This window comes from Bubalus bubalis, chromosome 24 (genome assembly GCF_019923935.1).
Source record: "Bubalus bubalis isolate 160015118507 breed Murrah chromosome 24, NDDB_SH_1, whole genome shotgun sequence".
NCBI lineage: Eukaryota > Metazoa > Chordata > Mammalia > Artiodactyla > Bovidae > Bubalus > Bubalus bubalis.
In genome coordinates, this window is record NC_059180.1 from 6,591,506 (window position 1) to 6,614,242 (window position 22,737).

The 22,737-nt window shown below is 48.5% G+C and overlaps 1 protein-coding gene across 3 annotated transcripts in view; it reads left to right on the plus strand.

Annotated features, from left to right (window-relative positions):
- The first annotated feature begins 653 nt into the window (after positions 1-653).
- The window catches only part of LOC102393438 (mucin-12), a 29,361-nt gene continuing 7,277 nt past the window's right edge, over positions 654-22,737 (plus strand). Inside the window, exons 1-5 of one of the 3 annotated variants that reach the window (XM_044935701.1) lie at positions 654-827; positions 12,331-21,054; positions 21,461-21,562; positions 22,021-22,148; positions 22,478-22,542. In XM_044935701.1, coding sequence (XP_044791636.1) covers positions 725-827; positions 12,331-21,054; positions 21,461-21,562; positions 22,021-22,148; positions 22,478-22,542 — 9,122 coding nt within the window. In that variant the 5' untranslated portion in view covers positions 654-724. The remainder of the gene's footprint in view (positions 828-12,330; positions 21,055-21,460; positions 21,563-22,020; positions 22,149-22,477; positions 22,543-22,737) is intronic. The other 2 variants (XM_044935700.1, XM_025275407.2) reach the window with 2 other exon arrangements.

The window sequence follows — 22,737 nt, forward strand, 5'->3', positions numbered from 1 at the left end:
AGGCCCGTCAGACCAGAGCTGAGGTGGGTCAGGGCTGGCACAACCTGCTTCCTTGGGTGGGGCTGTCAGAAAGCCCCTGGGACTTTTGTTCAGGACAGAAGAGGGTACTGGCAGTGGCCACTGTGAGGGTGGAGACCAGGACCATAAAGCCTCAGGTGTGAGAGGCAGCCCTACCCAGGAGAGGCACTAGTGGTCAGAGGTGGCCTGGGGGAAGAAGCCACTGCCCTTCTGCGGAAGGGGCCAGCATTGGGTGGATGACGGGGAAAGAAGACCAGAAGGGAAGCTTCTCGGGGGCAAAGGTGGAGGGTTCTTCCCTCTGCCTGGCCTGTCCCGCAGCTCCTGCCAGGGCTCTGGTACCCCTCCCTCCACAGTCACCATCTTCCTGGCATTAGTTGGCCCCTGCCTCTTGGCAACCGTCATGTACTCTGACACCTCTGACTGCCTGTCCCTCCCTCCTGCCCTGCCCAACCCGTGACTCTGGCTTTCGTTGTCTAGAGACCCTGCGGAGGCTGGTTCTGGTCTCTTAAAGAGGAGGAGGGTGGCCCAACTGCCCTTTGACCACCTCCCTGTGGTCACGATGTATCACACTCATCTCCACCCTGGGCCAGACACTGTCCTTCCCAAAGCAAAGGTCTCCAGGGTGCTTTATGTAGCTGAGTCCTCCCTGGGAAGCATTCATTTCTTAGTCTCTCCTGATGTGGGCAGACCCTACAGCCAGGGCCTCATGCTCAGGGAGATGCTGGTGACCTGGATCCTGCCGATGGTTTTCTGGCTCTGGGTACCCATCACTGCCTCATCCACGGCCACTGCCACATTCGTACCATCGGGTGAGTGAGACCCGTCCCTGGTTCCCAGTGGTCCTGATGTGTGCTGGCCTCAGGCAGGGCTTCAGGGGGCTAACCTCCCTTTTTTCTTCCCTCCCTTTCTTTTCAGGGGAGGGGCTGCTCAAGGGATGGACACCCCGGCCATGACCTCATCCTGTCTTTGGGAGCTAAAAGGGTCACCCTGGAGACCCACGGGTGCAAAGGGAGGGGCCTGGGCTGTGCTATGTTGTTGATGGTTTGCTGGAATCCACCCTCCCCAAGGGGGCTTTTTCTTCATCTGGACGGTGGTCTCTGCCTGCCTTCATCCTGGGGGTTGCATCGGCCCAAGTGTCGGGTCAGCTCTTTCTAAACTTCATGGAGACACTGCACAGGCTGCTGGCCCTGGCCGGGAGGGCAGGAGCCCACAGGGTGTCCAGTAGCTTCCCTCCTGGCCTGGGGAGAGCCTCAGAGGGCCAGGGATAGCCCCTCTAGTTAGAGATCGTGGAAGGGCTTGGAGGGGGAGGCAGGCTCTGAGGTCCTTGTTATACCTTGTCATGGAGGGACTGCCCTGGTAGTCCAGTGGTTAAGACTCTGGGCTTCCACTGCTGGGGGCACAAGTTCAGTCCCTAAGTAGAGAAGCAAGATCCAGAAAGCCACGCAAGGCAGCCAGAAAGCAAAGAGATAAACAAAAAAACCTTGTCACGGCCATTTGTCTGGGAAGAGACTGATTATAAGCTGATTCCCATGGGTTCAGACTTTCTGATTCCCTAGCAACAGGGAAGCACCCCTGGGGGAAGGGGTGGGAAAAGTGGGTGCTCCCGTGAGGGGTACTGGGGGAGTGAGCCAAAGGTGCCAGCCAGTTGAAAGTGGCATCACTTGAGCTGAAGGGTCTGCAGGGTATGTGGTGAGGGGTCACGGTGGGTTTAGGGTGGGGGCTGCAGGTGGGGGAGTCTCTGGAGGTCTTCAAGGGCAGCTGTGAGATAGCCCACATGGGAACTTAGGTCCTTAGGGGCGACCTCAGTCCACCATGCCTTGATGCACTTGCCTCTCCTCTACCAGGACATGTTGGAGGTAGTAGCTCTAGCTGGGAGAACCTGAGGAGAGAGGAGGCAGGACTAGGGGTGTAAACTTTGTGGATTTAGGGACATTATGAAAATATGTTAATTACAGACATATTAGCTCTAAAGAAGCTACGGCGGGGGTCAGCCTTAGGAGGGGTCCGCCCATCCCAGCTCCCCAGGCAGAAGCTGAGGACAATGATGATGAGGAAGGATCCAGAAGTCTGCAAGTGTGTTGCCTCTGTGACTCCTGCCATGCCTTAGAGATCCCACCCACACAAGCAAAGACCCCTGTTGGCAAGATGCTCATAACTGCAAGGAAAAACATCATGTTGGATCCATTAGCACACTAAGGAGTCAAAAAGTGTCTATCTCTGATAAGTGCAGACAGCTGTCAGGCGTGAAGAGGTCAGGCAAGTAGGGCCATTCCAGGGGACTCCAGGTCTGAGGACACCCCACGACCCACTGCCCCCGACTCAAAGAAGGATCTGCTATTTACAAAGACATTTCACAGCATGGAGTCTGTATGACTTTTATTAGGAAGATTGTGAAAGGAAAGGAAGGCAGATAGGAAAGCAAGGGTCAGAGAGGGTGAGTGACTTACCTGGGAACAGTGTGACCAGTAATCATATGATGATCACCATGACCTCACTCATCTGACTCTAGGTTTGTGCTGCCCTTGAGCCCACACTGGAGGCCCTCAGCCCTCTGCAATACCTCCACCCCCCGGAATGTATTCTGGGTTCTCAGAGAGGGGTTCAGGCATCAGAGCAGACACCAGGGGTGTCATCTGTGGTTTTCTTTGTTTTTCATCTGCTCCCTCCTCCGGGTTCCCCAGTTCCCACCATGAAGACTGATGAGGTCTTGGACAAGTGAACAGTAGGGACAAGGAATGGCAGCCGGAGAAAGTAGAAAAACACTGCAGGGCTGTGTAGGGGAGTCAAGGTGTAGGAATGCCCTGAAGGCGAGGGGCACGTGCCCAGTGGGGAAAGCGTGCTTGTGCGAGAGCATCTTCAGGCAACAGGAGCATTAAAACCAGGTGGAGACACCAGAGAATGTCCAAGGACAGAGCAGGGGTGGGTCACCCTGGTAAGACAGATACATTGAGAACCAACCTGGTTTTGCAGGAAGGGAGACCCCTTCCAGGGCCTGAGAGTGGGCTCCTGTTTATCACTCAGAATTGAATTGCTTGAGGAGACACACGATCTGACAAAGCAAAAGACTGCATTGGGAAGCGGCATCCGGGGGCAGAGCAGTAGGGTAAGGGAACCCAGGAGGACTGCTCTGCCACATGGCTCCCTGGCTCGGGTTTTTTGGTGATGGGATTAGTTTCCAGGCTGTCTTTGGCCAACCATTCTGACTCAGGGTCCTTCCTAGTGGCTCAGCCAAGATGGATGCCAGAGAGAAGGATTCTGAGAGATGATTGGACCTGTGGTGTCTCCTTTTGACCTTTCCCTAATTCTTCTGGTTGGTGGTGGCTTGTTAGTTCCATGTTCCTTACCAGGACCTCCTGTCATGAAATAACATGCAAATACTTACTATGGTGTATGGCCAGGGTGGGTGGTTTCTGTGAGTGTGCTTCCCCTAGCACTGGCAGGAGGCCTTGAGGGCCCTTCTGGGAACCCAACTCCCCTAGAAATGGAGAGGTGTTTCCTCTCGAGGATGGGCTGTGGAGGCACCAAAATAGATGGTTCTAGAGCCTGTGTGACTCAAGAAGCAAGAGACTCTTTTTGGTGGTTGACAATGGGGTCCAGGCAGGCCTGTTGAGCTTGGGTGAGCATGGAATTTCTGGATGGAGCTTTCCTAGAGGTCTGGGCTCAGGAAGGAGGACAAAGACAGGGACACGGTCTAGATTCTCCATTCTCCATTGCTTCAGGGGCCACAAAGTTCCTACGATGAGGACTGGAGTCTGTCCTGTCCCGCAGACGCGAAGTTCCAAAGTGTTCTTAGGAAGGGTGGGGGAGGGGAGCTGCTTGGAATGGCAGCGGGGAACAGGGACTGAGTGTCTCTCTTGGAAGGGCTGCTGCAGGGGCCCCAAGTGGTCCAGGGAGTTCTGGAACCTAGAAGGGCCAAAGTGGAAGTGGAAACATTCGATGTATAAAACTGTGGTGAAGATCAGAATGGATCTGTTCACAATAGCCAAAGGGGTAACCTTTGGAATGTAGGTGATGTAAATTTAGAGCAATTAAAAAGAAGTGATGTTTTATGCAGAGTAATAAACTTACTCATTCTGCAAACACAGGAGGCTTGGCTCTGCCCAGGCAGGTGCTCTGAACCAGACAGGATGAATAAGCCAGTTTATAGTCTTGTTTATTAGACGGAAACACGAGAATTGGGCAGAAAGAACCACAACCTAAGGCTGGTGGTGAGACTCGGCCTGGAGAGTGGCCGCAAAGAGTTGGACACAACTTAATGACTAAACGACAACAACAGTAATAGATATTCAAACACTTTAGACAATTTCAGGACTGACAAAGCCATACATAGCTACGGACGTAACTGGAATACTGACAACTGAATCTTCTGGGTCTAACAATTCGGAAAGCCACAACTCCTTGTAGCCTGTGCTCAGCTGCTTAGTCCTGTCTGACTCTTCGCGACCCCACAAACTGTAGCCTGCCAGGCTCCTCTGTCCATAGGATTTTCCAGGCAAGAATACTGGAATGGGATGCCATTTTCTTCTCCACCCCGTAGCCTGAGTATGACCCTAATGCTCAAAATTTCTGGTGTTCATTGAGGGCCTACAATGTGCTAAACAGTGTTCTAAATGATATCTGTTATTTAAATTTCCCAGCAACCCTGAAAAGAAGTACCATTACTGATTTCCATTTTATACATGGGGAAACTGAGGCATGTAGACATGAACTAAGTAATTTAAGGTTTCCATCCATCAGGTGGAGAAGTCAGGATGGGAACCCACAGAGTCAGGCTCCAGAGCCCACTTTCTTTACCACTTGCTCTAAGTGGGGGTGCCTGTGTGTGTGTGTTTCTTGGGGCTGCTGTAACAAATTACCATAAACTTGTGGTTTCAAACAACAGAAGTGTATTCTCTCATAGTGATGGAGGCCGGAAGTCTGAAACGAGATACCACCAGGGTCCGGTCCCTCCAAGGGTTCTCATTGCCTCCTCTGGATTCCGGTGCTTCGTGGCGTTCCTTGGCTGTGTGGCATCGCTCTAGTCTCTGCCTGTCTTCTCATGGCCTTCTCCCCTGAATTTGTGTCAAATGCCCCTTACCTTTCTCTTATAAGGATGCCAGTCATTGGATTTAAGGCCCAACCTAAATCTAGAAGGGTCTGATTTTGAGATTCTTAACTCAATTATATCTATAACGACTATATTTCCAAATAAGGTCACACTCAAGCATACAAGTGTTAGGACTTGGACATATCTTTTATTGTTGTTGTTTAGTGGCTAAGTTGTGTCCAACTCTTTGTGACCCAGTGGACTGCAGCCCACCAGGCTCCTCTGTCCATGGGATTTCCCAGGCAAGAATATTGGAGTGGATTGCCATTTCCTTCTCCAGGGGATCTTCCCAACCCAGGGATTGAACCCACATTTCCTGCATTGGCAAAACACAATTCAACCCTCTATACCATGCTTCTGCAGCAATCAGAACAATTGCTGTCTTTTCAGGGAGGCAGTGGGCAGGGGCAGGTGGCACTGGCTGCTGATGCTAGAAAATCAGGAAGCCCATTCATTCCCCACAGGTGTGTGCAGGGCGGGGGGGCAGGGACAGAGCCAAGGTGGCCCCTACCCAGTGTCACCTCTGTGGTGACTCTGCCAGGTGGGAATGACTTTACAGAAAAGGAGATGGCCCCAAATCACTGAGGTTGTGAGTGGCAGGGCTGAAAGTACACCCAGGGCTGAGTGACACAGCCTAGTGGTCACCGCACTGCTTCTCTTGGAGAATATTCTAGAATGAGCAGAGTGGTGAAGGCAGGCATCAGTCATCTCCGTTTTCTGGAGGAAATGGAAGCTTAGAGAGGTTAACTATATGAGATCCCGGACCTGGGTAGCACCTGCCCTGACAGGTGTGCCCCCCACTCCACACTCCACCCTTCAGGACTGTTCCCATGGGCCTCATTGAGTCATCATAAGCAGAAATGTGTTTTGAAGATATTATAGTAGGAGGGGACCATCTTATATCAAGGTGGTGGTCTTCAGACTTGTCCCAAGGTGCTTTTGAGGGCTCTTCCTCAAGAATGTCACAGAGTGAAAAACTTGCCTGGCAAACCAGCTGCCTAACTTAAATGATTATCTTTTAAAAAATAATTTAGTTTATTATAATTTTTTTGGCTGAACTGGATCTTCTTTGTGGCGTGTGGGCTTAGTTGCCCAGTGGCATGTGGGAGTCTTAGTTTGCAACCAGGCATTGAACCTGAGTCCCCTGCATTGGAAGATGAACTCCTAACCACTGGACCACCAGAGAAGTCCCTAAAATGATTATGTTTTAAATAAAGAGGCAATAAGAACTGTACACAGGGCAAGAAATTTTATCAAACAAATTTTACTTGTTTGATAGGAGACCTGATGTCTTACATGGCTAGTGTAACACAAAAATGACATCAAGATCACTTTTGTTAAGCATTTTGACCACAAGAGTGTGGGGAATCCCAGCTTGGGAATTATTAGTGATTTTGCCTGGGTTCTCCAAGGTTTGGGGTGCACCTAAGGTTTTATTTTTATATCATATACCTTTACTGTATTTAGGAGAAGGCAATGGCACCCCACTCCAGTACTCTTGCCTGGAAAATCCCATGGACGGAGGAGCCTGGTAGGCTGTGGTCCATGGGGTCGCTGAGTCAGACATGACTGAGCGACTTCCCTTTCACTTTTCACTTTCATGCATTGGAGGAGGAAATGGCAACCCACTCCAGTGTTCTTGCCTGGAGAATCCCAGGGGCAGGGGAGCCTGGTGGGCTGTCGTCTATGGGGTCACACAGAGTCGGACACGACTGAAGCTACTTAGCAGCAGTAGCAGTTACTGTGTTTAAATATTATATCAGGAATGCCTATTTATGGTACAACATTCAGAAAATATAGACAGACCAAAGGAGGAAACTCTCCCTTAAGCCTGCCACTCAGATAAACACTGTTAACATTTTAGTCTTTTTCCAAATAACTATTTAGATTTATTCTATGGACAGTTTCTATTTTAATGACTGATCAATATTCAATTGTATGGAATACCCTAGCCATCTAACCAGTCTCCTATTCTTCTATTCTTAGACAGGCTTTCCCCGAGTTTTCATTATAATAGATAATGATGTAATAAACATTGCTGTAAAGAAATTTTTTTAACAAAAATCTGCGTCAGGCTCCTTTTCTTCAGGGTTAGTAACTAGAAGAGGAATCATTGAAATGGTATGACTCAGCCCATGATCCCTAAGGTACATTTTCAAATTATCTTTTAGAAATAAGATACTCAGTAAACATCCATTAGCATCTTATTCCCCAACCAATACCAGCTACATCAGTTAACATCACAGAGAGGATGCCATGTGATAAGTAAAGATAAATAGTAACTTGCTTTGTTTTGAAAATCTTTGCTTTCTAGTGAAGTTGACCATTTTCTTCTTGTAGACTTATTGGCCATGTAAATTGTTTCTTTGGAGAACTTCTGTGTTTTTCCTTGGCTCAGCTTCCTAGTGGAACACCCCTGACCCTGGAGGTTGACTCTGGGAAGACTTTGCTCAAGTTCTCTGCCACATCCTTTGGAGATGTGGCCACCAGAATTTTGGGCTGGGAGGGTTCTGAACCACTTCACCAGGGCAGCGCTGTCTAGGGGGCCTACTTCCCTTTTAAAAAATATTTATATTTATATATTTATTTTATTTGGCTGGGCTGGGTCTCAGTTGCAGCACTTGGGATCTTTAGTTGTGGCATGTGGGATCTAGTTCCCTGACCAAGGATTGAACCTGGGACCCCTGCATTGGAAGCAGGGAATCTTAGCCATTGAACTACCAGAGAAGTTCCCTATGGTGCCTTTTCCTTGTCCCTCCCAGAAATGAGTTAAAGCCTTGGGCACAGAGGGGATTGCTGCTGGGAAGATGAGGGATACGGTGGAGCCTTTATCTTGAGGGTTTCACTTAGATGTTGTTGTTGTTCAGTCACATCCAACACTTTGCGACACCATGGACTGCAGCACCCAAGGCTCCTCTGTCCTTCACTATTTCCTGGAGTTTGCTCAAATTCATGTCCACTTAGTCAGTGATGCTATCTAACCATCTCATCCTCTGCTGCTCCCTTCTCCTTTTGACTTCAATCGTTCCCAGCATCAGAGTCTTTTCTACTCTGCTCACTTAGATACTGAACAGGAAAGAACAGCACAAGGGAGGAGAAAAAGGGTGATTAGGAGGCAGTGGTGTCTTAGAATCTGAAGGAGAGGAGAGATTCCAGGAGCAAGGGCAAACTGGTGAAATGGACAGGGATTGGGGTGCTCAAGCTGGTCACAGCTATAGTGGACACGTGAGTGGCAGAAAACTGGAGTAAATGGTGCGGATTCAGGAATGAAGATAAAAGAAAGCCTGTTCAGAGACTGTGCCAGCGTGTGTCCTGGCCTTCACCGGGACCCCCAGTGAAGGTGCTACCGTGGGCTCATCAATCGTCCCCTGCCCTCACCATCCCTTCTCTCCAGGTTCTGCTCCTAACGCACAGTTGTGACCATGGCCTTTTCTGGATACTCTTCACTATTGCTGAGTCAAGTCCAGAGCTGGCTTCACATTCACCTTGACAACCTTCTCTCTGCCTCCTCTGGTCTCTCAACATCCAGCTTCAATCCAAACATGTACTCTGAGCCTCCACACATGCTGTTCCCTAGACTTGAAACCTTTTCCTTGTTCTTCTCCTCTTTGCAAACCCCTTCCTTATGCTGAAAGTAAAAGCTACCTTCAGATTGTGCTTGAATTCTATCTTACCAGTTGGGTGAACTTGGAAGATATTTAACCCTTAGAACCTCAATTCAGTTGTGAAACAGGAATAGTCACGTCTTCCTCCCGAGATGACACTAAATAACTAACAAAAAGTATCAGACAGAATTTTCAGTGTTCATTCACTCCTTTATCCAAGACCTCCTTGTGGAGCATCTGCTCTGGGTCCAGCTGAATATGGCAGAAATGTTTCCTCTGTTATCAGTAAGGAGCAAAGGCAATTACATACACGGTCATTGAATTATAGTGTGATACGATTACTCAGGAATTTGATAGGCAGCCAATAAATGTCACCTCTCTCCACCTCTACTCATTCTTATGCTTCAGTTAGGGATCATAAATTGCCTTTATATGCTTTCTCATTCTTGACGTGTCACAACAAAAATAGTCTACTTTTATAACTTTAAAAGCCCATTAAAACGTATAATACCTAAGTCCACAAAACCCTTTCTTTTTAAAGAAGGAAGCAAAAAGATAGCTTGGCTTTTACTTTAATTTTGAAGCCTTCCGAGAAAGGCAGATGGACAGTTCCCTCCATCCTCTTCCTCCTCCCCACCCCCGTTGACTTCTGTGTCCCTTAAATGGGCCTTGATGCTCTAGAATTGCACTGGTCGGGGGAGGGCCAGGAGAGTCCTTGAGGGGTGGGGGCCCATTTGTCCACCAGCCTGGGTTTACTCTGAGCCGTGTTACAGTTTGTTTTGGGTTGACTCAAGCCCTCAATGTGTACTCCCTCTTTCTGATCCTTCCTATACCCAAGACTCAAGGATGCCCCCACCTCCACCCTTCACAGCCTCTCAGCTCAGCCCCTTCTCTTTCACTTGGTAAGCAAGTTGTTGTTCAACTGCTCAGTCGTGTCCAACTCTTTGTGACCCCATGGACTGAAGCACAGCAGGCTTCCCTGTCCTTCACTATCTCCCAGAGCTTACTCAAACTCATGTCTATTGAGTTGGTGATGCCATCCGACCATCTCATCCTCTGTCATCCCCTTCTCCTCCTGCCTTCACTCTTTCCCAGCATCAGGATCTTTTCTAATGAGTCAGCTCTGTGCAAGAGAACTGGACAAAACAAACATGTCTACTGACTTAAAAAGAACCAAGTAACCTTGTCAAGTTTTTTACATTAATTAATTTTTTTCTTTTTTTAAAAAAATATACATTTATTTATTTTAATTGGAGGTTAATTACTTTACAATATTGTATTGGTTTTGCCATACATCAACATGAATCCACCACAGGTATACACCTGTTCCCCATCCTGAACCCTCCTCCCTCCCTGTACCATTCCTCTGGGTCATCTCAGTGCACCAGCCCCAAGCATCCAGTATCATGCATTTAGAATCCTACAAATCATAGGCATTATGGCACCTTTGACTTGAACTACCTTAATCAACAATTTGATATCACTTTTCCCCTAAAGTTCTGATGGAAGCTCTGCAAAGCCAATGATCCAGAACCATTGGTGTGAATGACATGTCTTCACTAATAGTCCACTCCCATGGCCTCCAGTCCTGGTCCAGCTCCTGGTCTCACCCTGAGACTGTCTGCCTCTTTAAGGACCCTCTGAAAATGGGAGCATCTGTGATGGAAGAGGGTGCTGCTGCCCTAATGGCTTCCACTGTCCCTTCTGCCAGGGGCCAAAGACCACCTTCCTGGGAGATGAGAAACATGCAGCCCCAGGGTATCTGCAGAGGAGTGGGGGACTGATAGGAGGGATGAGAGGCCACATTTCCTGACCTCTCTAGGAAGTTTCCTGTACACTATCCTGTGGAATTCCTAATAATCCCTAGATTTATGGTGTAACTGTCTCAAAGATCCTTTCCATATTTGATCTTATTCGCCTTACAGGCACAGTGAAGAGGAGCCAGGGGTTATAGTTCCATCTTACATAGGAAAATAGAGTTCCACACATGCAGCCACATGTTCTAAGTGGCCCAGGGAACACAAAAGAAGCCCTCCAGCCCCAGGGTGCAAGCCCTGCTCCCATTATTAGAGAGTTGCAACTCGTTGAGTGGGCTGTGGGACCAGCTGGGGGGAGGAAGAGCTTACCTGGGCAGTTGTGATGAACACAGGACAGCCAGGTAGAGGTGGCAGCATTCCAGTAGAGTGGCTAGTCCCTGTGTAAGTGTATCTGGAGAGAGAGGACAGGCGATGAATTGTCCAGGGTAACAGCTCTCCTATTCCTTCGGGGTCAGTAGGAAGTATTGGGGTAGAGGAGGAACCTCAGATGTAAAGGATGGGAAGAGAGACTTCTCTGACTAAGTACTGGCCAGAGGATGGAAGGGGATCATGTGGCCTGAAGATCACAAAATGTGAGGGGCAAAAGGAATGTGCAGGGGGCATTTGTGTGAGTACAACTATCCGCTAGAATTTATGCCAGGTACCCAAGGAGACGCACATGTCCCAGGGTGCCCAGGGAGGAATGCACAGGCAATATTGGGCAAAAGTAGACATATATACTTGAAGTGGAGGCATTCTCAGTTCAAGTGTTTGCAGATGACACTATGGATTGAGAAAAATGATATATAGGTATATGTGTGTGTGTGTGTGTGTGTGTGTGTGTGTGTATGAATATAGGCTTCCCTAGTGGCTCAGCAGTAAAGAATCTGCTGCAGTGCAGGAGTTGCAGGAGATACAGTTTCCATCCCTGGATCAGGAGGAGGACATGGCAACCCACTTCAGTATTCTTGCTGGGAAAATCCCTAGGACAGAGGAGCCTGGCAGGCCATGGTACATAGGGTCACATAGGGTCAAACACGGCTGAAGTCATTGAGCATGCACACGTGTATATATATGTGTGTGTATATATATGTACAAACATGCGTATTTGTCAAAATCCACAGCCACAGCCATAACTAACAATTCAAGTCATAAATCACAATCAACTCTCAGAACATTAGCTAGTGATATTAATATCTTGCTCTATAAAATTTTCTATATTTAACAGAAGATACCAAATTTCAAGATTACCATTGGTAAATTGTCCAAATCTACAGATGCCCTAACACTTCCTAAACCCTTGGAAAGGAAAGCCATGCTTCAGTGTAACAGACAGAGCAGCTATGTCCCAGGCATCCTGGGACAGACTGCCACTAAATGCAATAACAAAATCATAGACCATAGTAGCGTCATCTCTGAGTTTTCCCAACTCATGCTTAAGATGTAGTTTTCTCTACAAGTATCTTAACCAAAAATGCCCCATCAAGTCCTGCTGACACCTACACGTCTAGGGTGATGGACCATCAGCCATATTTACTAGAAGGCAATTCGTTTTTCCTAAAACAATCTAAGAATTATCAAGTCTTTCAGTTCCATCTGCCTCCTTAAATACCACTGATAATATAAAAGCTTCAGTATATTCTGGTCCTGGTGAATCAAGCACCACTCAAGACTCTAGACAAACAGCAACAATATTTAATAAAGACACTCTCTAAACACATTTCATATTTGTTCAAAATAATAGTTCTTTGAAACCGCATACATCAAAGATGAAAGAACTGCATCCCTTTCAAGTCCTGACAAACTACAACTTCTTTTATTTCAGGGATGACAACAAAAGATTACACAAAAAATTCTGCTAACACCACAGTCTCTGAAAACTCCATCACCACTTCTGGTCCATTTGAATCTTCAGCCTCTTCTGCAAGTTCCATCACCGCCATACTGGGGAGTACCAGCACCACTTCTGGTTTGTCTGAATCCAAACTCTCCTCTGTGGGATCACACACCACAGTCCTTGGGACCTTTACCAGCACACCTGGTCAGTCTGAATCCACAGTGTCTTCTGAGGGTGCCAAAACAACAGCCCAACTGAGCTCCACCACATTTGATCAATCTGAAACCACCAACTCTTTTGCTAGTTCCCATATCACATCTGGTCAGTCTGAATCCACAATCTCATCTGATGGTTCACTCACCACAGTCTTTGAGAGTTCACCCATTACTTCTGGCCAGTCTGAACCCACAGTTTCTTCTGAGACTTCTCCCACCACAGTCCCTGGGAGCTCCACCACCACATCAGCTCCATCAGAATCCATTGTGTCATCTGAGGGTTTCCAAACCACAGTCCTACTGAGCTCCACCACCCCATTTAATCAGTCTGAAACCACAGTCTCTTTTGAGAGTTCCCACACCACATCTGGACAGTCTGAATCCACAGTCTCTTCTGAGGTTTTCCTCACCACAGTACTTGGTAGTTCCCCAACTACTTCTGGTTGGTCTGAATCCATAGTCTCTTCTGTGGGTATCCCCACCACATCTAGTGAGTCAGAATCCACAGTCTCTTCTGAGGATTCACATAGCACAGTTCCTGGGAGTATACTCACCACATCTGGTCAATCTGAATCCACAGTCTTTTCTGAGGGATCTTCCACCACAGTCCCTGGTAGCTACTCAGGTCCACCTAAATCCACAGTGTCTTCTGAGAGTTCCCACACCATATCTGCTCAGTCTGAATCCACAATCTCTTCTGCGTCTTCCCCCACTACAGTCCCTAGAAGTTTTATCACCACATCTGGTCAGTCTGAATTCACAGTCTCTTCTGAGGGTTCCCCCACCACAGTCCCTGGGAGCTCCAGCACCACATCAGGTCTGTCAGAATCCACAGTGTCTTCTGAGGGTTCCTCCACGACAGTCACTGGAAGTTCCACCACCACATCAGGTCTGTCAGAATCCACAGTGACTTCTGAGGGTACCCAAACAACAGTACTACTGAGCTCCACCACCACATTTGATCAATCTGAATCCACAGTCTCTTCTCAGAGTTCCCACACCACATCTGGTCAGTCTGAGTCCACAGTCTCTTCTGAGGGATCCCCCACCACAGTCCCTGGGAGCTTTACCACCACATATGTTCAGTATAAATCCACAATATCTTCTGGGAGTTCCCACACCACATATGGTGAGCCTGAATCCACAATCACTTCTGAGGGTTCCCCCACCACAGTCCCTGGAAGCTACACCACCACATCAGGTCTCTCAGAATCCACAGTGTCTTCTGAGGGTTCCCAAACCACAGTCCCACTGAGCTCCACCACAACATTTCATCAGTCTGAATCCACTGTCTCTTCTGAGAATTCCCAAAACACATCAGGTCAGTCTGTACACACAGTCTCTACTGAGGGTTCCCCCACCACAGTCCCTGGAAGCTACACCACCACATCAGTTCTGTCAGAATCCACAGTGTCTTCTGAGGGTTCCCAATCCACAATCCTACTGAGCTCAACCACTGCATTTGATCAGTCTGAATCCACTGTCTCTTCTGAGAATTCCCAAAACACATCAGGTCAGTCTGTACCCACAGTCTCTACTGAGGGTTCCCCCACCACAGTCCCTGAAAGCACCACATCAGATCTCTCAGAATCTACAGTGTCTTCTGATGGTTCCCAAACTACAGTCCTACTGAGCTCCACCACCACATTTGATCAGTCTGGATCCACAGTCTCTTCTGAGGCTTCCTCCACTACAGTCCCTGTGAGTTTTGTCTCCATACCTGGTCAGTCTGAATCCACAGTCTCTACTGAGGGATCCCCCACTGCAGGCCCTTGGAGCTCCACCACCACATCAGGTCTGTCAGAATCCACAGTGTCTTCTGAGGGTTCCCAAACCACAGTCCTACTGAGCTCCACCACCACATTTAATCAGTTTGAATCCACAGTGTCTACTGAGAGTTCCCATACCACATCAGGTCAGTCTGAATACACAGTCTCTTCTGAGGCATCACCCACTACAGTCCCTGGGAGTTTTGTCTCCACATCTGGTCAGTCTGAATCCACAGTCTCTACTGAGGGATCCCCCACTGCAGGCCCTGGGAGCTCTACCACCACATCAGTTCTGTCAGAATCCACAGTGTCTTCTAAGAGTTCCCACACCACATCTGGTCAGTCTGAATATACAGACCCTTCAGAGGCTTCTCCCACCACAGACCCTGGGAGTTTTATCACCACATCTGGCCAGTTTGAACCCACAGCCTCTTCTGTAAATTCTCCCACCACAGTCCGTGGAAGCTCCATGACCACATCAGTTCTTTCAGACTCCACAGTGTCTTCTGATGGTTCCCTAACCACAGTTCTACTGAGCTCCACCACCAAATTTGATCAGTCTGGACCCACAGTCTCTTCTGAGAGTTCCCACACCACATCAGGACAGTCTGATTCCACAGTATCTACTGAGGGTTCCCCCACTGAAGGGCCTTGGAGCTCCACCACCACATCAGTTCTGTCAGAATCCACAGTGTCTTCTGAGAGTTCCCACACCACATCTGGTCAGTCTGAATCCACAGTCTCTTTTGAGGCTTCTCCCACCACAGGCCCTGGAAGCTCCAACACCACATCAGGTCTCTCAGAATCCACAATGTCTTCTAAGGATTCCCAAACTACTGTCCCACTGAGCTCAACCACAACATTTGATCAGTCTGAATCCACTGTCTCTTTTGAGAATTCCCACACCACTTCTGGTCAGTCTGCATACACAGTTTCTACTGAGGTTTCCCCCACCACAGTCCCTGGGCACTCCACCACCACATCTGTTCAGTCAGAATCCACAGTGTCTTCTGAGGGTTCCCAAACCACAGTCCTATTGAGCTCCACCACCACATTTGATCAATCTGGATCCACAGTCTCTTCTGAGAGTTCCTCCATTACAGTCCCTGGGAGTTTTATCTCCACATCTAGTCAGTCTGAATCCACAGTCTCTTCTGAGGTTTCTCCCACCAGAGTCCCTGGAAGCTCCACCACCACATCAGCTCTCTCAGAATTTACAGTGTCATCTGATGGTTCCCAAACCACAGTCCTACTGAGGTCCACAACCACATTTGATCAGTCTGGATCCACAGTCTCTTCTGAGAGTTCCCACACCACATCTGGTCATTCTGAATCCACAGTCTCTTCAGAAGCTTCTCCCACCACAGTCCCTGGGAGTTTTATCACCACATCTGGTCAGTCTGAACCAACAGTCTCTTTCGAGGCTTCTCCCACCACAGTCCCTGGAAGTTCCATCACCACATCAGTTCTGTCAGAATCTACAGTGTCTTCTGAGGGTTCCCACACCACAGTCCTACTGAGCTCCACCACCACATTTGATCAGTCTGAATCCACAGTCTCTTCTGAGGGATCCTCCACTGCAGTCCTTGGGAGCTCCACCACCACATCAGTTCTGTCAGAATCCACAGTGTCTTCTGAGAGTTCCCACACCACATATGGTCAGTCTGAATCCACAGTCTCCTCTGAGGGTTCCCAAACAGCAGTACTACTGAGCTCCACCACCACATTTGATCAGTCTGAACCCACATTCTCTTCTGAGAGCTCCCACACCACATCTGGTCAGTCTGAATCCACAGTCTCTACTGAGGCTTCTCCCACCACAGTCCCTGGGAGTTTTATCACCACATCTGGTCAGTCTGAACCCACAGTTTCTTCTGAGACTTCTCCCACCACAATCCCTGGGAGCTCCACCACCACATTAGTCCTGTCAGAATCCACAGTGTCTTCTGAGAGTTTCCACACCACATCTGGTCAGTCTGAATCCACAGTCTCTACTGAGGCTTCTCCCACCACAGTCCCTGGGAGTTTTATCACCACATCTGGTCAGTCTGAACCCACAGTTTCTTCTGAGACTTCTCCCACCACAGTCCCTGGAAGCTCCATCACCACATCAGGTCTCTCAGAATCCACAGTGTCTTCTGAGGCTTCCCAAACCACAGTCCTTCTGAGCTCCACAACCACATTTGATCAGTCTGAATCCACAGTCTCTTCTGAGAGTTCCTACACCACATCTGGTCAGTCTGAATCCACAGTCTCTTCTGAGAGTTCCTACACCACATCTGGTCAGTCTGATTCCACAGTTTCTTCTGAGAGTTCTACCACCACAATCCCTGGGAGCTCCACCACAACATCAGTCCTGTCAGATTCCACAGTGTCTTCTGAGAGTTTCCACACCACATCTGGTCAGTCTGAATCCACAGCCTCTTCTGAGGTTTCTCCCACCACAGTCCCTGGAAGCTTCATCACCACATCTGGTCAGTCTGAACCCACAGTTTCTTCTGAGACTTCTCCCACCACAGTCCCTGGAAGCTCCATCACCACATCAGGTCTCTCAGAATCTACAGTGTCTTCTGAGGGTTCCCAAACCACAGTCCTTCTGAGCTCCACCACCACATTTGATCAGTCTGAACCCACATTCTCTTCTGAGAGCTCCCACACCACATCTGGTCAGTCTGAATCCACAGCCTCTTCTGAGGTTTCTCCCACCACAGTCCCTGGGAGTTTTATCACCACATCTGGTCAGTCTGAACCCACAGTCTCTTCTGAGACTTCTGCCACCACAGTCCCTGGAAGCTTCATCACCACATCAGGTCTCTCAGAATCCACAGTGTCTTCTGAGGGTTCCCAAACCACAGTCCTATTCAGCTCCACAACCACATCTGGTCAGTCTGATTCCACAGTCTCTTTTGAGGGATCTCCCACCACAGTCATTGGGAGCTTTATCACCACATCTGATCAGTCTGAATCCACAGTTTCTTCTGAGAGTTCTACCACCACAATCCCTGGGAGCTTCACCACCACATCAGTCCTTTCAGAATCCACAGTGTCTTCTGAGAGTTCCCAAACCACATCTGGTCAGTCTGAATCCACAGCCTCTTCTGAGGTTTCTCCCACCACAGTCCCTGGGAGTTTTATCACCACATCTGGTCAGTCTGAATCCACAGTCTCTTCTGAGACTTCTGCCACCACAGTCCCTGGAAGCTTCATCACCACATCAGGTCTCTCAGAATCCACAGTGTCTTCTGAGGCTTCCCAAACCACAGTCCTTCTGAGCTCCACAACCACATTTGATCAGTCTGAATCCACAGTCTCTTCTGAGAGTTCCTACACCACATCTGGCCAGTCTGATTCCACAGTTTCTTCTGAGAGTTCTACCACCACAATCCCTGGGAGCTCCACCACAACATCAGTCCTGTCAGATTCCACAGTGTCTTCTGAGAGTTTCCACACCACATCTGGTCAGTCTGAATCCACAGCCTCTTCTGAGGTTTCTCCTACCACAGTCCCTGGGAGTTTTATCACCACATCTGGTCAGTCTGAACCCACAGTTTCTTCTGAGACTTCTCCCACCACAGTCCCTGGAAGCTCCATCACCACATCAGGTCTCTCAGAATCTACAGTGTCTTCTGAGGGTTCCCAAACCACAGTCCTTCTGAGCTCCACCACCACATTTGATCAGTCTGAACCCACATTCTCTTCTGAGAGCTCCCACACCACATCTGGTCAGTCTGAATCCACAGCCTCTTCTGAGGTTTCTCCCACCACAGTCCCTGGGAGTTTTATCACCACATCTGGTCTGTCTGAATCCATGGTTTCTTCTGAGAGTTCCCCCACCACAGCCCCTGGTAGCTCCAGTACCACATCAATTCTGTCAGAATCCATAGTCTTTTCTGATAGTTCCCACACCATATCTGGTCAGTCTGGATCCACAGTCTCTCCTGAGGTTTCCCCCACTACATTCCCTGGAAGCTCTACCACCACATCAGGTCTGTCAGAATCCACAATGTCTTCTGAGGGTTCCCAAACCACAGTCCTACTGAGTTCCACCACCACATTTGATCAGTCTGGATCCACAGTCTCTTCTGAGAGTTTCCTCACCACAAACCTGGGGAGTTTCCCCACTATATCCAGTGTGTCTGAATCCACAGTGTCTTTTGAGGATTCCCATACCACAGTCCCTGCGAGTTTTCTCACCACATCTGGTCAGGCTGAACCCACAATCTCTTCTGAGGGTTCCCTCCCCACAGTCCTTTGGAGTTCCACTACCTTATCTGATCTCACTTTATCTACAGTGTCTTCTGATAATTTCCACACCACATCTGGACAGTCTGAATTCACTGTCTCTTCGGAGGGTTCCCTCATGACAGGGCTTGGGAGTTCCCCCACTCCTTCTGTTCAGTCAGAATCTACAATCTCTTCTGAGAGTTTCCATTCAACAATCTATGGGAGCTTAACCACCTCATCTGGTCAGTTTGAATCCACAATCTCTTCTCAGGGTGCCCATACCGTAGCCCCTGGGAGCTCCACCTTCACTTCTGCTCAGTCTGAATCTACAATCTCTTCTGAGGGTTCCCTCATCACTATTCCTTTGAGCTCTGTCAGCACATCTGGTCAGACTGAATATACAGTCTCTTCTGAGAACTCCCACACCACATCTGGTCTGTCTGAATCCACAGTCTCTTCAGAGGGTTACCTCACCACATATGGTCAGTCAGAATCCACAGTCTCTTCAGAGGGTTCCCACACCACATCTCATCAGTCTGAATTCACAGTCTCTGTGGAGGGTTTTCACACAACATCTGGTCAGTCTGAATCCACAATCTCTTCTGAAGGTTCCCACACTACAGTCCTTGGGACTTCCACCACTATTTCTGGTCAGTCTGAGTCTACTGTATCTGCTGAGGGTTCCCTCACCACAGTCTCTTGGAATTCTACCACATCTGGTTGGTCTGAATCCATAGTCTCTTCAGAGAGTTCCCACACCACGTCTGGTCATTCTGAATCCACAATTTCTTCTGAAGGTTCCCTCACCACAGTCCTTGGGAGTTCCCCCACTCCTTCTGTTCAGTCAGAATCCACAGTCTCTTCTGAGGGTTCCCACACTACAGTTCCTGGGAACTTAATCACCACATCTTCTCAGTCTGAATCCACAGTCTCTCTGGATGGTTCCCATACCACAGTTTCCATGCCCTACCCAACCACTTCTGGTCTGTCTAAATCCACAGTCTCCTCTGAGGATTCCCACACCACAGTCCCTGGGAGCTCCACCACTTTATCTGGTGGGTCTGACTTCACAGTGTCTTCTGAGGCTTCCCTCACCACAGTCCTTTGGAGTTCCCCCACTACTTCTGGTGGATCTGAATCCACAGTCTCTTCTGAGAGTTCCCAAACCACGTCTGTTCAGTCTGAATCCTCAGTCTCTTCTGAGAGTTCCTACACCACAGTCCCTGGGAGCACCATCACCACATCTGGTCAGTCTGAATCCACAGTCTCTTCTGAGGGTTCCTACACCACATCTGGTCAGTCTGAATCCTCAGTGTCTTCTGCAGGTTCCCATACCACAATTACCTTGTCCTCCCCAACCACTTCTGGTCTGTCTGAATTCACCATGTCTTCTGAGGGTTCCCTCACCACACGCCCTGGGAGTTTTGCCACTACTTCTGGGTGGTCTGCATCTAGTGTTTCTTCTGAGAGTTCCCACACAGGAGTTTCTGAGAACTCTACAGCCCCATCTAGCACTGGAGAGACATTTTCCAGCTCGTCTGGTTCAGTACAGTCTACCACTTTTGTCACTCAGAAATCCACAGATCACAACACCATATCTGATTTTTCTCAAGTCACGGACTTACCTACATCAACAATTTCTCAAGAGGATGGAAGTCCTGTGTCCACTTCAAGTCCAGCTGAATCCATTACCTCCTCCACTGGTGATGAAGAAAGGACCACGTATTCTACTCCTGAAGCCACTGTGTCCACAATAGTCTCAGCACCATCAACAGATACAGTCTCCTCTTACACCTCAACATTTTACATACCTTCAAACTCTGAGGGACTTTCTACCACTACCTCCAGGACTGGACTCAGTACAACAATAATTACTGAAATGTCCTCTGTCCTTTCAACCATTTCCAAATCTTCTATGACAACTTCCTATCCCAGCCATAGTAGTAGCCTGGCTTCCTCTTCAATTCCTACCCTGCTGTCTTCCACCCCCTCTGTCTCCACACAGACAATCACAGGCCTCACAGAGGAACTCATTCTTACTACTTCCACCCCTGATTCATCAAAACCTACAGGCACCTTGAACAGCACTGTTACTGTAGGGAATGAAGTTTCTGCTTCGACATCAAGGCCTGGAGAATCCTTAACCACTTCCGTTGGTGATGGACACATGACCACATCTTCTTCTCTGGGATCCACTCTATACACCAGCTCCTCAGATGGGTCCATGCCATCATTCTCTACCCATTCTTTGCACGGTACAAACAGTGCAAGTCCTTCCCTGTCAAGCCCCAGTGAGATCTCCACCCACACTGTGGTCTCACAACATACCACCACGACTGCCAAAGAGGAGTCGACTTCTGGCTTTTCTCCTCCTGTGTCCTCCACTTCACCTGGCTCCACTGGTACTCCAGTCCCTGGATTCAGTACCACTTCAACCCTGCGTCCCCCTCTCACTAGGACACAGACAACTGTGAGGACAACCCACTCTTCAACTACGACACCATGTAAGTCTACTTGTATGTCAATCTAAGGGCTCCTCCTGCTCATCTCCCTTATCAGCTAATCAGTTTTGTCCTCCTTGTGGTCTTGTTCCACACTTCCAGTACCATCTTGTCGCCAGTATACATCATCCAAGTGGATGGTGTGCCCGTCTTTTGAGTTGTAGGACTCTTGATTTCTTTGAGTGTCCTCTTTCGTCTGTTGCTTCCTTCCATTCTGTTGTTCCTTCTCCTTTCCCCACTATCTCCTGGGGATTGAAATGGTGGCAGAGGGCTCTCAGTTACAGCATGATTATCTAGTCCCATTTCTATCTTTCAGTGCAATGTCTGAATGATGGGACTTGGAACGAGAGTTGATGTTTTGTGTCTTGGGCTTCCATGGTAACCCCTGGAATGTTCTACCTCTTTGCAGGGCAGTGCCACAATGGGGGCACTTGGAACGGAAAAGAATGTATCTGTGCCCAAGGCTACTCTGGTTACCAGTGTAAATTCCTCAAGGAATACTTCTTCATAGGTAAAGACCTTTTTTGAGACTTGTAGGTCATTTCCACATCCCTTAACCATTCAAAATAGGAGGGCAACATTGGAAGGCTCATTTGCTACCATTGCCTAATTGTGCAGGTAGAGAAGAAAATGTGACTTTCACCCAGGCCAAAATGCAGGTGGAGCATGGATTTCCTGCATCCCACTTCTGAGCCCTTTTCACTAGTTAACTTGCCTCTCTCATCTGAATGATCATCTGGTGCCCTCCAGTCAGGTCTCACTGAATCAAGATTCTGACCAGTAGCTCCTCCTGGTATTCAGAGATAAGGGGCAGATGTTTCAGCTACTCCTACCTGCCTTTTGAGTTTCCGTCTGCCTCCCTACACACTTTCTCCTCTCCCACAAAGCCAACAAATGAAGAATTAGCCATTCCTGGAAGGCATTACTGTGAGGTTGCTGTCTCATGCATAATATGCCCTGTTTCCATAGAGACCCCCCAAAAAATCAATGCCACTGTAGACCTGAAAGTGAAAGTGACTAACAGGAATTTCACAGATGACCTAAACAACAAATCCTCTGCTGCATACAAGAACTTCGTTCAAGTATTCAAGAGGCAGGTAAGAGGAGAGGAAGCCTAGATTCCCTGATGTGAATCCTGGAAGAGGGGACATCCCTATGCACCCCCTTCCTTCTTTCCTATGGGCAGATGGCATCACCGACTCAATGGACATGGGTTTGGGTGGACTCTAGGAGTTAGTGATGGACAGGGAGGCCTGGCATGCTGCAGTTCATGGGGTCGCAGAGAGTCGGACGCGACTGAGTTGACTGAACTGAATACAGGGACTCCTTGGGGAAAGGAGGTTCTGAGGGACTGCCCACAGCACAGAGAACAGGGGCTGCTGCACACTCCAGGCTTCTATGAACTCAGCTGTCTTGTTTCTTTCAGATGGATAAAGTTTACAGGGGCAACAACTTTCCCCAATACAGAGGCGTGAATGTCAAAAGACTGCTGTGAGTATGGGGGTAGGAAGGTTTATAGACTGTGGGAAGCTCTTCTCTCTTGTCTGCTCTCCTGCCTCCTCCTATCATAAATGGTTAGAGTATCAGTACCTGGCTGAGTCAAAAAAAGCAACACCTGAGGGCTCTGAGACCATGCATTCATTCATTCAGCATTCATCCATTTATCAAGCTAATATTGGAAGTCTA